The sequence below is a fragment of the Olea europaea genome, unplaced genomic scaffold, assembly GCF_002742605.1.
Source record: "Olea europaea var. sylvestris unplaced genomic scaffold, O_europaea_v1 scaffold374, whole genome shotgun sequence".
In the NCBI taxonomy this organism is placed as follows: domain Eukaryota; kingdom Viridiplantae; phylum Streptophyta; class Magnoliopsida; order Lamiales; family Oleaceae; genus Olea; species Olea europaea.
This window is the reverse complement of record NW_019256747.1, coordinates 266,903-284,014: the sequence shown is the minus strand read 5'-3', so window position 1 is coordinate 284,014 and position 17,112 is coordinate 266,903. Positions and strand designations below refer to the sequence as shown.

At 37.0% G+C, this 17,112-nt stretch overlaps 3 protein-coding genes across 4 annotated transcripts in view; 1 reads left to right on the top strand and 2 right to left on the bottom strand.

Annotated features, from left to right (window-relative positions):
• Positions 1 to 11,598, top strand: part of LOC111386841 (probable protein phosphatase 2C 27) — a 13,237-nt gene extending 1,639 nt beyond the window's left edge. Inside the window, exons 2-4 of one of the 2 annotated variants that reach the window (XM_023011323.1) lie at positions 9,960 to 10,160; positions 10,339 to 10,550; positions 10,781 to 11,598. In XM_023011323.1, the coding sequence (XP_022867091.1) occupies positions 9,960 to 10,160; positions 10,339 to 10,550; positions 10,781 to 11,339 (972 nt within the window). In that variant the 3' untranslated portion in view covers positions 11,340 to 11,598. Of the gene's footprint in view, positions 1 to 91; positions 293 to 470; positions 683 to 912; positions 1,814 to 9,959; positions 10,161 to 10,338; positions 10,551 to 10,780 lie in introns of those variants that run through there. The other variant, XM_023011324.1, reaches the window with a different exon arrangement.
• LOC111386840 (putative glycerol-3-phosphate transporter 5) lies at positions 3,501 to 7,459 on the bottom strand. Its single transcript, XM_023011322.1, has 3 exons — positions 6,304 to 7,459; positions 4,089 to 5,813; positions 3,501 to 4,001 (listed from the first exon to the last, which is right to left on the bottom strand). Exons 1-2 carry the CDS (start codon positions 7,319 to 7,321, stop codon positions 5,269 to 5,271), a joined length of 1,563 nt encoding a protein of 520 aa, XP_022867090.1. The 5' UTR covers positions 7,322 to 7,459; the 3' UTR covers positions 3,501 to 4,001; positions 4,089 to 5,268.
• A 2,732-nt stretch (positions 11,599 to 14,330) lies between the features above and the next one.
• LOC111386839 (putative glycerol-3-phosphate transporter 5) lies at positions 14,331 to 16,987 on the bottom strand. The gene is made up of 2 exons (XM_023011321.1): positions 15,792 to 16,987; positions 14,331 to 15,301 (listed from the first exon to the last, which is right to left on the bottom strand). Exons 1-2 carry the CDS (start codon positions 16,807 to 16,809, stop codon positions 14,757 to 14,759), a joined length of 1,563 nt encoding a protein of 520 aa, XP_022867089.1. The 5' UTR covers positions 16,810 to 16,987; the 3' UTR covers positions 14,331 to 14,756.
• Positions 16,988 to 17,112: the final 125 nt, after the last annotated feature.

Below are 17,112 nucleotides of genomic sequence, written 5' to 3'. Positions count from 1 at the left end.
TAGCAAGTTAAATTTGTCTCCAGACAGCCCCTTTTGCTGCATAAATAAGAGCTCTTTCTCTAACTGTTAATTTTTATCTGCTTCTCTCCAGCTGGAAAGCATTTGCGAAGATGCAGCCATTACAGATGGGAAACACATTGTGTTGAATAACTTCCTTCCAGCCCTTCGGTCCGGGGGGTGGTCTGATATTGGAGGACGGCAAGACATGGAGGACACTCACATTTGTATTCCAGACTTGGCTATGAATTTTGGTAACAGTATACATGGAAAGGAGGCTGTCTCCTTCTATGGTGTAAGTTCTTTAACCTGTATATTTGACATCTGTCTTTTTTGCCTATTTACAACTAAACGATTATTATGTACTTCTAAAAATATTCCCGATGTCATTTGTTGGAAATTATCACTAAAAGAGAGAATTTAAGGCCATTTTGTTCAGATTCATATCTCTTTGCTGTTTGTTCATATGGCAGGTGTTTGATGGACATGGTGGGAAAGGTGCTGCAGAATTTGTACGTGACCACTTACCAAGAATCATTGTCAAGGATGCCGATTTTCCATTGGAACTTGAGAAAGTGGTCCCAAGATCTTTTGTGGAGACTGACACTGCCTTTGCAAGATCTTGCTCGATTGATTCTACTCTGTCCTCTGGCACGACTGCACTCACTGCAATGATATTTGGCCAGTAAACTTCTCCGGTCCTAAATTTCATTTTTTATGATAGCAGTTTCTTGGTGTGTGTTGAATTGAAAATCTTGATGTCCAATATGTCACGGTGTACAAATATACAGCATTATAGTTTTGGTCTTGTCATTTCTTCTTATATAATGCATTTGCTGAAAATGTTGACAACTCTAGCTCGGGGTTGAAAGGTTTAGTTATTTTTTGTACCTTATGTTGTGCAATTTTGAACAGATCATTACTTGTAGCAAATGTGGGAGATTGTAGGGCTGTATTATCTCGGTGTGGATTGGCAATAGAGATGTCAAAGGATCACAGACCTTGTTGTGTTAATGAAAGGGCGCGTATTGAATCACTTGGGGGATTCATTGATGAAGAAGGATATTTGAACGGGCAGTTAGGTGTGACTCGGGCATTAGGAAACTGGCATATCAAAGGATTGGATGGGGAAAACGTCGGACCATTAATTGCTGAGCCAGAACTTAAATTGATGACCCTGGTGAAAGAAGACGAGTTCTTGATAATCGGCAGTGATGGAATATGGGAAATTTTTAGAAGCCAAAATGCAGTGGACTTCGCTAGGAGGAGACTACAAGAACACAATAATGTGAAATTGTGCTGCAAAGATATTGTAAATGAAGCTAAAAAGCGAGGGGCTACGGACAACTTGACAGTTGTGATGGTTTGTTTTCACTCCGAGCCACCACCTCCTATTCGAAGGTGCATTTCTGCTGAGGCTCTTCGGAACCTTAAATTTCTGCTTCAAGGTTAGGTATTTTTCTCATCATTTTTTATCCTGGGGTGGCCGAATCAGCACCATCTACAGTAATTCTTATAATGATGATGATGATAACTGGATGTTGTCTTAAAAGTGTCCTGTGAATAAGTCATATGGTAGACACATTTTTTCCTTTCGTAATGCTTGATTTTCGTGTCAAAGTGGATGAGTTGACCCAAAATAAAGCATGAGGCTATGCTGTTGTTGTAAGGTACACAAAAGTATTATTAATATATAATTACATTCCTGAAACCTCAACTTCAGAATTTGAACACCCAATGTAAAGAAGGCATTCTTGTAATAGGCATAGTTAAATACTCATTCCTGGGCAACTCGCTCGCTATTTATACTGGTGAAGAATTTTCTCAGAATACGTTCGTCACTACGATACAGATGTTGTAGCTTCTGCTGTTACATTATGTGACTGTTTGGCACCTACATATCGATAGCATGGTCATATTACTTTTGTGTGCGTGTTAGATCAGAGATCATTTTTATGCTAGTGAAAAGCGTGGCCACACCTCTTTTCCTATATTTTGAATCTACGAAAGATAATATTTTCATTTTCTTGGACTTTCTCTTGCTAAAAGAAGACCTAATTCACCTAAATTGCCGAACCACGTCCAGCAGCAAGCTGTAAAATGTATGGTAATGAGTCATTCTTTGATTACTCCAGAATTTTTAAACTCGAAAGAGATTACATCACCTCGTCTAAAAGAGGGGACTACTATATCTATTAAATTTATCTACAATACGCCTCTTCACCGATAAGATCAATCTTCTCTAGCGAATTTGAATTTCGCTAGGTGATTGTTCGGAAAAATTCACCGGTAATACACCTGGATCATCCACATACAAAAAACTAAGTTACAAACTCTTAAAAATCAATTTTTAACGACTCATTTACATATCTCCATGTCAATATTTTGAACATAAAACCAGAAAATATTTACCAAATCCAACAAATACACTTGGTCCACGTGTACAACCAAATGTAGAGTTAATTGTTACAAATTAAAATTTGTCCATTGTCACGCTTTCATCACTAATTTGAATTGTTTTCAAACGGTCATTCAACTTACACAAGTTGCACTCCATCGATCACCCACGAATTTTTCGTTGTCTGTGAACCATACATGTACAAACGAAATTTGATGTGGCATGTTGGAGTGAAAATTGCCAAATAAACATTGCGCAACTATCAAGTTTGAAAGAGTTAATTGTTTTATTACACAATGAACTTTGTCCATCATCACTCATTGTACTTTGAATTACTTTCAAATGGTCATTGAACACAAGTAGCACTCCATTCATCACCCACTAAGTTACCGTTGCCTTCTTTTTGATTCACAATCTTCTAGCACAGAACAAGTATCTAAATGTAAATCACATTGCCAGAAATCATTTTAATTCTATTCTTGAATACAAGAAAAAGAAATAAATCAAAATACAAAGCATTATACAAATTTAAATGCACAAGTCTACGAAGAAACATTTAAGATTCAAGAATTCACATCACATTCGAGATGTCACTACAAATATAAAATATAAAATAAAATTGTTAAAATTCTTGGGCATTTTCAGAGGATCGTTTTTTATGTTTAAAAAAATAGTGAAATTAACTGTGTGTGACTGAAGATTATGAATATTATACAATTTAAGTTTCGTTGTTTTCAATAGTCAAGAAAATGCATAATAATGAGAACTGACCTGAATTTCACAATTTACTTATTTGGTTAAGTCGACTTTGATCTACTGCTCAAACATTTCTGTTGAGATTTTTCAAACTTTTGAAATTAAAATACGATTTTCAGTTAACATCAGTATATAGTTCATACAGCTATTTGAATGTAATTATAGGACACAATAAGTGAAAACAGTCGACTAATCAAATACATGACGAAGATGCAGTTGTTGTTCCCTCACGAGTGCTACTTCACAAATCAAATCATGTCTAATCTATACTCATCTCAACCAAGTTACGTATCCTATGTCACATGCATCATTCTCGATCAAACTTCCTTAAATAAAATAAATAATAATCTGAACCAAACGTGTGACTTCATTGTAGCCAACGACCACCTTTAAAATCATCTTAATTTAAAGAAAATTAATCATGTCAACATGATTCAAACTGGTACATCTACCATACATAATCTCCCAAAAAATATACAGAATAAAGACGTTAAGGCATTATACTCCTGTTATGAAACTCCCTCTGATGAGGTATCAGATACTTGCTATGTCCTACAAGGTTGTGAATCGAAAATAAGGCAACGGTAACTTCGTAGCAGATGGATGGAGTACACCTTGTACATGTTTAGTGACCATTTGAAAGAAAGCAATCTGAAGTGAGCAAAGTATGGCTACGGGCAATGTTCAATGTGTATTGAAACAATTAACCATTTTCGACATGGCAGTCAAGCAGTGCTTATTTGACAATTTAACTCCGTTAACATGCCACATTGGATTCCATCTGTCCACGTAGGCTTCCCAAGCAATGGTAACTTCGTGGGTGATGGATGGAGTGCAATTTCAGGGACCACTTGAAAACAATTCAAAGTATAGCGAGTAAAGCTTAACGATGGACAAAGTTCATTGTGTAATGAAACTAATAACTCAACAAACGTACGTCTATGTTCCTCATTGTGGGAGTGGGAGGAAGAAGAGACTCTGGAGTTGAAGACAGAGGAGAGGGTGCTTTGATGGTGGACCCCACCCGAGGAGTTGGGTTATTACTTGGCCTGCCACTGCCCGAACCCATTGGTATCAATCCCTTCCGCTTTAACTGATAAAATTCCAACTCCTGAATGTACTTGGAACCAAATGATCCAAAACAGTTACAACTGCAGATATGTCCGTTGACCTCTCGGTTCCGAACCCCAAAAATAATTGAAGCTAATTAAAAGAAAAAGGAAATAAAAAGACCTCTAGCAACTGCAGAAACCAATGAACTGAGAAATATACACCTTAACAACTTAATACAAATAAGCAACTGTATTCACACTTCAGCTTTTGAAGCTCCTTCTCCCATGAATGCACTAAAGCCAAATTTATGCTGAAAGGGAAGGAAACAAACTAACAGAACCTATCGAACTAGTCATGGATGAAGAACTCAAATTAAATCCATACAAAGCTTTCAGCTTAATTAAGACATAAATATTTTTCTCAAATTCCAAAAAATTATGTAGTACACTTTTAAATACCAACAGTACGACAGCAAAAGTAATATCAGATCCAACAAAAGAAATGTAAGAAACGACATATTAAAAATGGCAATGTCTTTATTCAATAAAATGTATAACATGAATGATGCTGAAATGAGGAAGTCAATATCGATGTATGGCCACACTAGAACATATAAAATAAGAAATACGAATATAAACCAAGGCAGGCATGGGATATGGCATCTAAAAGGAAAAAATGATTTATGTGTATTCTAGATTTTACAACAGGCTCAATCAATACAAGCTACAAGCTCAATGAAGTACAAATAGTAAATGAAAAATAGCAGTAGAAAAGGTGAATTGTGCTGAAATAAATGTTTCCGACCTATCTCCTGCAAGCTAGTATACAAAATGATTTCCTAATATGACAAAAAAAAAAAAAAATAATAATAATACATGTGAGGATGGAACCCAGACAAGTTCCAGTTTGATGTATAGACTAATACTCTTCCTAATAGTAAAAAATAGCAGCAGCGGAATTTTTATCTCTCATGGATCATCCATTTTTATCCTATCAGCAACGAAAAAGTCGTTCTATAACAAGATGTAAATGTGTGAGCAAAAAGGTCTTGACGAAGTCCATTATTAATGGGTGAGTATGCTGCACCAAAGCCATTTTCCATCATTCAGCTTTTCTTTAACCTCCTTTTTCACAACATGAATCAACAGGAACCCCGCAAAGGATATTGAAATAATAAGCATGAAAAATACACTGTTCCATCCTCTAGTAGAAATATATCCAACCAAAAGAGGTCCAAGAGCAGCACCTACAGAACCAGTACCATCTATAATTGCAGTGACAGTAGCTAATGCACGAGAATTTCCTTTTATCAAGGTTTTTGTACCAAGATCAGTTGCAACTGCTGTGGTAATTAGGGAATACGGTCCATTTACCAGTAAACCAGAAGCAAACATTAATGCAATATTGACGAACATTGACACACTGCCATATATTCGATACAAAAGAAGAGCTGGAATTGAGAGAAACAAAAATATAACTGAAGTGACAGCTCGAGCATCAATCATATCGGATATGAATCCTGCCAAAATCCCACCGAAGACTCCTCCAATATCGAAAATTGTTGAGAGGATCCCAGCAGTTTTATGTGACAGATGCACACCTGCAACAGCTACAAATACAACAAACACAGAAGAATGATAAGTAACTAATATCCACACCAACCAAAGGAACATAAAACACTATCATGCAGATTAAGACAGACACACGGGCATATTGTTCCATATACATGTGGGCATAGACAACCATAGTAATGAAAGGAGTGCATTATGCAAGCCATTTGTGCAACTATAAATTTATTAGGCTATTCATAGTTCCTGAAACCTGAGAATTGGTCCTTCGACAGTCGTTCTGATAATTTTAAACTTCAAGTTTCTATTCTCTTCCCAGTAAAGTGCCATGTAAATTACAGTTGAACCATAAAATTAAAATGTAGATCCATGCCATTTCACTCCGAGACACATGAAGCCAAGATGAATTTTACATAATCTAAATAGGTGATCTCATTTGTTGCCGTCCAAGTATAAATTAGTTCCTAATTGGATCAAAAACCCAAATTCGAAATCTACAACCAATGAAAAAAAGAAAAAAAGAATAACTACCAGTATGTCTTATGTAGAACGGCAGCCAATATAAAAATGTATATGCCACGAGCTTAGAGAAGAACAAGCAGAATGCAAAAGATGCCACGTCAGGTAACCTCCATGCCTCAAGGAATCCTATGGCAACTGAACTCTCCACATCCTCATATTCCATTGATTCCTCTGTATCATTTATTTCTGAATCCACTAGAGCCACTCCTTCAACACTCATCTCAACCTCCTCCCCTGATAACTCAAACCCAATGTTTTCTGGATTCACGACAAGAAACAAGTAAATAAGAAAAGCCACCATCACAATGAAAATACCAGGCAGCATAAAGGACCATCCCCATCCAAACCCCAATACCGAGGAAGCAATTAGAGACCCCATGATGTTTCCCACGGAGGTATGAGAATTCCATACCCCCATGATCAACCCTCGTTTCGCCTTCCCAAACCAGTTGCCCACCACTGCCACCACGCAAGGCCACCCCACAGACTGAAACAACCCACACAGAACCTGTATGGTAACATAAAACCAGAGAGAATGCAAATCAAGAAAATACCCCAACCCAAAAAATATTACAAAAATGCCACTACCCAGCATCCCGATTGTCAAGAAAATCCTCAAATCAATGGTATCACCTATGTGGCCAGAGAAATACATGCCGATGGAATAGGCCAATAGAAACGAGAGATCAAGCTCCCCAAGACGGTGAGGTCCATCAGGTCCATTGAACGGTGCCCATCCTGTGTCGTTCTGAAGTGGATTTCTGGAGAACTGAAATGAACCCTTATCAGAATTTGATGCCGTGGTACCATTGCTTATGGTGGCATTGAGGAATTCGGGGGTGGGAGAGGTGAGCACAGATTTAACAATGCTGGGGGGTTTACGAGAGGCATGGAAGGCCGCGTAGGCGGTGAAGGTCAGAATAAGTACTAGGAATCGGTGAAATTTGAGGGTCTTGTTTGGAGGGTTGAGGCACGGGAAGATCAGCCCAGGTGGTGGATCTAGGGTTAGGGTTTTGAGTTGCATCATTTCACAATCGTGATGTACAATAGAATGTGTGGATTGGATCTATATAAGTAAAAACTATGAGTGAATGATATTTACAGAGATTGAATATACAAAAGAAGAAGACGGTGGGATCGAACAGGGACAAGAGGGATCTGGGGTTTTATTTGTCTGAATATTTTTTTCCTTCTTTCTTCCCCCCTTCTCAGAGACTACTGGTCAAACTTTTCATTAGGGGGTTGTTTGGCAACCCATTAAAATTTTAATACATCTTTCTCTCTTTTTCCAATTATATATTTTTTCAATAAAATAATATAACAAGTAATTCAAAAAAATTTCATTCTTTTTAACCACGTATTTTTCCTAAAAATACTATTTCATAATACATTTTACCAAAATTTCTCATTATATTGTGTCAAACAAGGGCTTAATTACAATGTTTAAAAAGCATTTTTTTTTAATAACATATTTGAAGAATTGGAACTTTCATGCACTAATGATTAATTAGCTCTTGTTTGAGCCACATTTTTACCTCATTAAAATGAAAAATATGACCGTTATCCATCACATCAAACCACCATTTTTGAATTTCTATCTCTGATGTGGGGCTCATAACGGCTCTATTTCTCATTCTCATTTTCATTATAATGTGGCTCAAACGGGCTCTTAGTTGATAATTACTTATTAGTAATTAGTTATATAAAGTATAAACTAATTGATTTCGAGTTAGTCATGACACGAATCTTAAAAAAATTTCATTCTTTTTAACCACGTATTTTTCCTAAAAATACTATTTCATAATACATTTTACCAAAATTTCTCATTATATTGTGTCAAACAAGGGCTTAATTACAATGTTTAAAAAGCATTTTTTTTAATAACATATTTGAAGAATTGGAACTTTCATGCACTAATGATTAATTAGCTCTTGTTTGAGCCACATTTTTATCTCATTAAAATAAAAAATATGACCGTTATCCATCACATCAAACCACCATTTTTGAATTTCTATCTCTGATGTGGGGCTCATAACGACTCTATTTCTCATTCTCATTTTCATTATAATGTGGCTCAAACAGGCTCTTAGTTGATAATTACTTATTAGTAATTAGTTATATAAAGTATAAACTAATTGATTTCGAGTTAGTCATGACACGAATCTAAAATAGATTAAATTCATCGACAGATAAAAGCATATTTGAAAGATGTTTATAAATGATTAGATAGAAGTGAGCGTTGAATAGCTTGATAATACTCATGGGTCCCACGAGTATGAATAAGTATATTTTAACTTTTCTTTTTCTAGAATTATCCAATAGCCCATGTCTAAATTTCTGTTCTCCGTGTTTTTCCTTCAAATTTATTTTCAGTCAAACATTTCATAGAGTTTACAACTTTTATCAAATTTTCGGATGATACACTTCACTAATTTTTATCAAAATGTGTCATATCGTTCTCATATTAGGACATGCGAGAGGAGCAAGACAAAACTATGGTGGAGAACTTCTCTAGTCAAGTTAATCTTGGACGTTTGTGGTGTTAAAATCATTCAATCTAGATGATTTTCTAATTTCTAGATTGTATTCACAAGTTACAATATGGACTAGATGCATTGGCTTTTGGCAAGTATTTTCTGTTTTTATGTTCATCACTTATTTTGTTATAAATGGTAAATTGGTTGTTTAAATTTAGTTTTATGAGTTGTAATTTGTTTTCTGTAGATGGAAGATGATCCAGCTCTATTACTGGTGAATTCGGCAGAACATAATCATACTGAGAAATTCAATTTCGTGAAAAAAGATTCTGCTTTGTCCCCGGCAGCAGAGCTGATCTTACCAGTAGCAAAAATATACACGGGATCACAAATGACAAAAGTACAGTTTCTAGCAAAAACCTCGGTCTCAAAAGCAGTCCAAACAATGTTAAGGCTGTCGATAGAGGAAAATGCTCGTTGGAAAGTTGTTCCTTCTCATCATCAACTGCTAGCTTCTGCAGTCAAGAATATGCTAGTACTTGCTATGTAGATAAACCAAGTTCAAGTTCAGTTTCTGTGAATGGAAGGGTTATTGTGAATATTGTCAATGGTGAACATGAACATGAATGGTTATCAATCTCATATTTGTGCAGAGCTCAACGATTGTTTGATGAAGTTTCAATTGAAAACAATGCTAGCAAAGCTATCAAATTCTCTAACTCTAGTTCTGATTCTAGTTTGGCTTCTGTAGTGTCTGACTCACCTGTAGACTTTCGTTCCGTAAGAGATGATATTATTCAGGATGTATTTCCCTCGGTTTTGGGACTTACTGCATCAGAAAGGGAAAACAGGTTGATTTGGTGAGTGTCTCCTCCAATATTTTGTCTAGTAGTTATACTGAGGTCAGCAGGAGTGACGCAAGGAGTAATAGAAGACTGTTTTGGGATGCTTTCTCAAGACGCAGCTCTAGAAGACATACAGATTCCAGAGCCATTGCTCTTTCATCTGATGCTTCTAATGATTTGAGGTCTCCTGACAGATGGCTTCTTGATTTTAGTGGTGATTTCTTTAATGCAGATCTGGCAAAGATTTCGTGGTGGTCTTGATACAAGTGATCATCGAACTGAAGTTCGTCCAAGAAGGGTACATACTAACGGCACATGCTTCTGTGAATCCAGTTCTCTCCAGCTGGAAAGCATTTGCGAAGATGCAGCCATTACAGACGGGAAACACATTGTGTTGAATAACTTCCTTCCAGCCCTTCGGTCCGGGGGGTGGTCTGATATTGGAGGACGGCGAGACATGGAGGACACTCACATTTGTATTCCAGACTTGGCTATGAATTTTGGTAACAGCATACATGGAAAGGAGGCTGTCTCCTTCTATGGTGTAAGTTCTTTAACCTGTATATTTGACATCTGTCTTTTTTGCCTATTTACAACTAAACGATTACTATGTACTTCTAAAAATATTCCCGACGTCATTTGTTGGAAATTATCACTAAAAGAGAGAATTTAAGGCCATTTTGTTCAGATTCATATCTCTTTGCTGTTTGTTCATATGGCAGGTGTTTGATGGACATGGTGGGAAAGGTGCTGCAGAATTTGTACGTGACCACTTACCAAGAATCATTGTCAAGGATGCCGATTTTCCATTGGAACTTGAGAAAGTGGTCCCAAGATCTTTTGTGGAGACTGACACTGCCTTTGCAAGATCTTGCTCGATTGATTCTACTCTGTCCTCTGGCACGACTGCACTCACTGCAATGATATTTGGCCAGTAAACTTCTCCGGTCCTAAATTTCATTTTTTATGATAGCATTTTCTTGGTGTGTGTTGAATTGAAAATCTTGATGTCCAATATTTCACGGTGTACAAATATACAGCATTATAGTTTTGGTCTTGTCATTTCTTCTTATATAATGCATTTGCTGAAAATGTTGACAACTCTAGCTCGGGGTTGAAAGGTTTAGTTATTTTTTGTACCTTATGTTGTGCAATTTTGAACAGATCATTACTTGTAGCAAATGTGGGAGATTGTAGGGCTGTATTATCTCGCTGTGGATTGGCAATAGAGATGTCAAAGGATCACAGACCTTGTTGTGTTAATGAAAGGGCACGTATTGAATCACTTGGGGGATTCATTGATGAAGAAGGATATTTGAACGGGCAGTTAGGTGTGACTCGGGCATTAGGAAACTGGCATATCAAAGGATTGGATGGGGAAAACGTTGGACCATTAATTGCAGAGCCAGAACTTAAATTGATGACCCTAATGAAAGAAGATGAGTTCTTGATAATCGGCAGTGATGGAATTTGGGACGTTTTTAGAAGCCAAAACGCAGTGGACTTTGCTAGGAGGAGACTACAAGAACACAATAATGTGAAATTGTGCTGCAAAGATATTGTAAATGAAGCTAAAAAGCGAGGGGCTACGGACAACTTGACAGTTGTGATGGTTTGCTTTCACTCCGAGCCACCACCTCCTTTCGTGGTGCAGAGACCCAGAGTTCCAAGGTGCATTTCTGCTGAGGGTCTTCAGAACCTTAAATTTCTGCTTGAAGGTTAGGTATTTTTCTCATCATTTTTTATCCTGGGGTGGCCGAATCAGCACCATCTACAGTAATTCTTTTAATGATGATGATGATATTTGGATATTGTCTTAAAGTGTGCTGTAAATAAGTCATATGGTAGACACATTTTTTCCTTTTGAAATGCTTGATTTTCGTGTCAAAGTGGATGAGTTGACACAAAATAAAGCATGAGGCTATGCTGTTGTTACGGTACACAAAAGTATTATTAATATATTTACATTCCTGAAACCTCAACTTCAGAATTTGAACACCCAGAGTAAAGAAGGCATGCTTGTAATAGGCATAGTTAAATACTCATTCTGGGAGCAAGGCCGACCCTAAGATTTTTGGGGGCCTTAGACCAATTTCAAATATGGAACACTATATATATGTAAAAATACATGTAAAATAAAAACCAAATAATTTTTTTTGGGGCCTCACCATAGTGGGGCCTGAAGAGATTGTCTACCTCGCCTGTAGTCAGGCCTGCACTGTCTAGGAAGTGGGAAACCAACTTGAGAATGCAAAGACAGCCGTGGTACTGATCTCATCATTTTTTGGGGAGGCCAAGGATTGTTCATTCCCTCGCTTGTTCCTTGCACTCAAATGTTTCTTTAATTTTGGTCAACCCCTTCACTTCATGGGCAACTCGCTCGCTATTTGTGTTGGGGAAGAACTTTCTCAGAATATGTTTGTCACTACGAAGGGGAGAGGTATACACTATACAGACGTTGGAGCTTCTGTTGTTGCATTATGTGACTGTTTGGCACCTACACATCGATAGTATGGTCATATTATGATATTACTTTTGTGTGCGTGTTAGATCGGATATTTTTTTATGCTAGTGAAAAGCGTGGCCACGAGTGTAAGCAGGTGTCCTCTTTTCCTATATTTTGAATCTAGGAAAGATAATATTTTCATTTTCTTGGACTTTCTCTTGCTAAAAGAAGACCTAATTCACCTAAATTGCCCAACCAGGTCCAGCAGCAAGCTGTAAAATGTATGGTAATGAGTCATTCTTTGATTTCTCCAGAATTTTTAAACTCCAAAGAGATTACGTCACCTCTTCTAAAAGAGGGGACTACTATATCTATTAAATTTATCTACAATACGCCTCTTCACCGATAAGATCAGTCCTTTCTAGTGAATTTGAATTTCGCTAGGTGACTGTTCGGAAAAATTCACCGGTAATACACCTGGATCATCCACATACAAAAAATTAAGTTACAAACTCTTAAAAATCAATTTTTAACGACTCATATAGATATCTCCATATCAATATTTTGACCATAAAACCAGAAAATATTTACCAAATCCAACAAATACACTTGGTCCACGTGTATAACAAAATGTAGAGTTAATTGTTACAAATTGAAATTTGTCCATTGTCACGCTTTCATCACTATTTTGAATTGTTTTCAAATGGTCATTGAACTTACACAAGTTGCACTCCATCGGTCACCCACAAATTTTTCGTTGAACCATACATGTACAGACGAAATCTGATGTGGCATGCTGGAATGAAAATTGCCAAATAAACACTGCGCAAGTATCAAGTCTGAAAGAGTTAATTGTTTTATTACACAATGAACTTTGTCCATCATCACTAATTGTACTTTTGAGTTACTTTCAAATGGTCATTGAACACAAGTAGCACTCCATTCATCACCCACTAAGTTACCATTGCCTTCTTTTTGATTCACAATCTTCTAGCACAGAACAAGTATCTAAATGTAAATCACATTGCCAGAAATCATTTTAATTCTATTCTTGAATACAAGAAAAAGAAATAAATCAAAATACAAGGCATTATACAAATTTAAATGCACAAGTCTACGAAGAAACATTAAAGATTCAAGAATTCACATCACATTCGAGATGTCACTACAAATATAATATAAAAAATAAAATTGTTAAAATTCTTGGGCATTTTCAAAGGATCGTTTTTTATGTTTAAAAAAATAGTGATAACTGTGTGTGACTGAAGATTATGAATATTATACAATTTAAGTTTCGTTGTTTTCAATAGTCAAGAAAATGCATAATAATGAGAACTGACCTGAATTTCAAGAAAATGCATCCGTCCACGTAGGCTTCCCAAGCAATGGTAACTTCGTGGGTGATGGATGGAGTGCAACTTCAGGGACCACTTGAAAACAATTCAAAGTATAGCGAGTAAAGCTTAACGATGGACAAAGTTCATTGTGTAATGAAACTAATAACTCAACAAACGTACGTCTATGTTCCTCATTGTGGGAGTGAGAGGAAGAAGAGACTCTGGAGTTGAAGACAGAGGAGAGGGTGCTTTGATGGTGGGCCCCACCCGAGGAGTTGGGTTATGACTTGGCCTGCCACTGCCCGAACCCATTGGTATCAATCCCTTCCGCTTTAACTGATAAAATTCCAACTCCTGAATGTACTTGGAACCAAATGATCCAAAACAGTTACAACTGCAGATATGTCCGTTGACCTCTCGGTTCCGAACCCTAAAAATAATTGAAGCTAATTAAAGAAAAAGGAAATAAAAAGACCTCTAGCAACTGCAGAAACCAATGAACTGAGAAATATACACCTTAACAACGTAATACAAATAAGCAACTGTATTCACACTTCAGCTTTTGAAGCTCCTTCTCCCATGAATGCACTAAAGCCAAATTTATGCTGAAAGGGAAGGAAACAAACTAACAGAACCTATCGAACTAGTCATGGATGAAGAACTCAAATTAAATCCATACAAAGCTTTCAGCTTAATTAAGACATAAATATTTTTCTCAAATTCCAAAAAATTATGTAGTACACTTTTAAATACCAACAGTACGACAGCAAAAGTAATATCAGATCCAACAAAAGAAATGTAAGAAACGATAAATTAAAAATGGCAATGTCTTTATTCAATAAAAAGTATAACATGAATGATGCTGAAATGAGGAAGTCAATATCGATGTATGGCCACACTAGAACATATAAAATAAGAAATACGAATATAAACCAAGGCAGGCATGGGATATGGCATCTAAAAGGAAAAAATGATTTATGTGTATTCTAGATTTTACAACAGGCTCAATCAATACAAGCTACAAGCTCAATGAAGTACAAATAGTAAATGAAAAATAGCAGTAGAAAAGGTGAATTGTGCTAAAATAAATGTTTCCGACCTATCTCCTGCAAGCTAGTATACAAAATGATTTCCTAATATGACAAAAAAAAAATAATAATAATAATACATGTGAGGATGGAACCCAGACAAGTTCCAGTTTGATGTATAGACTAATACTCTTCCTAATAGTAAAAAATAGCAGCAGCGGAATTTTTATCTCTCATGGATCATCCATTTTTATCCTATCAGCAACGAAAAAGTCGTTCTATAACAAGATGTAAATGTGTGAGCAAAAAGGTCTTGACGAAGTCCATTATTAATGGGTGAGTATGCTGCACCAAAGCCATTTTCCATCATTCAGCTTTTCTTTAACCTCCTTTTTCACAACATGAATCAACAGGAACCCCGCAAAGGATATTGAAATAATAAGCATGAAAAATACACTGTTCCATCCTCTAGTAGAAATATATCCAACCAAAAGAGGTCCAAGAGCAGCACCTACAGAACCAGTACCATCTATAATTGCAGTGACAGTAGCTAATGCACGAGAATTTCCTTTTATCAAGGTCTTTGTACCAAGATCAGTTGCAACTGCAGTGGTAATTAGGGAATACGGTCCATTTACCAGTAAACCAGAAGCAAACATTAATGCAATATTGACGAACATTGACACACTGCCATATATTCGATACAAAAGAAGAGCTGGAATTGAGAGAAACAAAAATATAACTGAAGTGACAGCTCGAGCATCAATCATATCGGATATGAATCCTGCCAAAATCCCACCGAAGACTCCTCCAATATCGAAAATTGTTGAGAGGATCCCAGCAGTTTTATGTGACAGATGCACACCTGCAACAGCTACAAATACAACAAACACAGAAGAATGATAAGTAACTAATATCCACACCAACCAAAGGAACATAAAACACTATCATGCAGATTAAGACAGACACACGGGCATTTTGCTCCATATACATGTGGGCATAGACAACCATAGTAATGAAAGGAGTGCATTATGCAAGCCATTTGTGCAACTATAAATTTATTAGGCTATTCATAGTTCCTGAAACCTGAGAATTGGTCCTTCGACAGTCGTTCTGATAATTTTAAACTTCAAGTTTCTATTCTCTTCCCAGTAAAGTGCCATGTAAATTACAGTTGAACCATAAAATTAAAATGTAGATCCATGCCATTTCACTCCGAGACACATGAAGCCAAGATGAATTTTACATAATCTAAATAGGTGATCTCATTTGTTGCCGTCCAAGTATAAATTAGTTCCTAATTGGATCAAAAACCCAAATTCGAAATCTACAACCAATGAAAAAAAGAAAAAAAGAATAACTACCAGTATGTCTTATGTAGAACGGCAGCCAATATAAAAATGTATATGCCACGAGCTTAGAGAAGAACAAGCAGAATGCAAAAGATGCCACGTCAGGTAACCTCCATGCCTCAAGGAATCCTATGGCAACTGAACTCTCCACATCCTCATATTCCATTGATTCCTCTGTATCATTTATTTCTGAATCCACTAGAGCCACTCCTTCAACACTCATCTCAACCTCCTCCCCTGATAACTCAAACCCAATGTTTTCTGGATTCACGACAAGAAACAAGTAAATAAGAAAAGCCACCATCACAATGAAAATACCAGGCAGCATAAAGGACCATCCCCATCCAAACCCCAATACCGAGGAAGCAATTAGAGACCCCATGATGTTTCCCACGGAGGTATGAGAATTCCATACCCCCATGATCAACCCTCGTTTCGCCTTCTCAAACCAGTTGCCCACCACTGCCACCACGCAAGGCCACCCCACAGACTGAAACAACCCACACAGAACCTGTATGGTAACATAAAACCAGAGAGAATGCAAATCAAGAAAATACCCCAACCCAAAAAATATTACAAAAATGCCACTACCCAGCATCCCGATTGTCAAGAAAATCCTCAAATCAATGGTATCACCTATGTGGCCAGAGAAATACATGCCGATGGAATAGGCCAATAGAAACGAGAGATCAAGCTCCCCAAGACGGTGAGGTCCATCAGGTCCATTGAACGGTGCCCATCCTGTGTCGTTCTGAAGTGGATTTCTGGAGAACTGAAATGAACCCTTATCAGAATTTGATGCCGTGGTACCATTGCTTATGGTGGCATTGAGGAATTCGGGGGTGGGAGAGGTGAGCACAGATTTAACAATGCTGGGGGGTTTACGAGAGGCATGGAAGGCCGCGTAGGCGGTGAAGGTCAGAATAAGTACTAGGAATCGGTGAAATTTGAGGGTCTTGTTTGGAGGGTTGAGGCACGGGAAGATCAGCCCAGGTGGTGGATCTAGGGTTAGGGTTTTGAGTTGCATCATTTCACAATCGTGATGTACAATAGAATGTGTGGATTGGATCTATATAAGTAAAAACTATGAGTGAATGATATTTACAGAGATTGAATATACAAAAGAAGAAGACGGTGGGATCGATCAGGGACAAGAGGGATCTGGGGTTTTATTTGTCTGAATATTTTTTTCCTTCTTTCTTCCCCCCTTCTCAGAGACTACTGGTCAAACTTTTCATTAGGGGGTTGTTTGGCAACCCATTAAAATTTTAATACATCTTTCTCTCTTTTTCCAATTATATATTTTTTCAATAAAATAATATAACAAGTAATT

Excerpts from the sequence above, each read along its gene's own strand:
- LOC111386840 (XM_023011322.1), bottom strand. The coding sequence starts at position 7,321 with ATGATGCAACTCAAAACCCTAACCCTAGATCCACCACCTGGGCTGATC. Across the intron at positions 5,814-6,303 it reads GTTCTACATAAGACATACTG|CTGTTGCAGGTGTGCATCTG; the intron begins GTAGTTATTCTT and ends TTGTATTTGTAG.
- LOC111386839 (XM_023011321.1), bottom strand. The coding sequence starts at position 16,809 with ATGATGCAACTCAAAACCCTAACCCTAGATCCACCACCTGGGCTGATC. Across the intron at positions 15,302-15,791 it reads GTTCTACATAAGACATACTG|CTGTTGCAGGTGTGCATCTG; the intron begins GTAGTTATTCTT and ends TTGTATTTGTAG.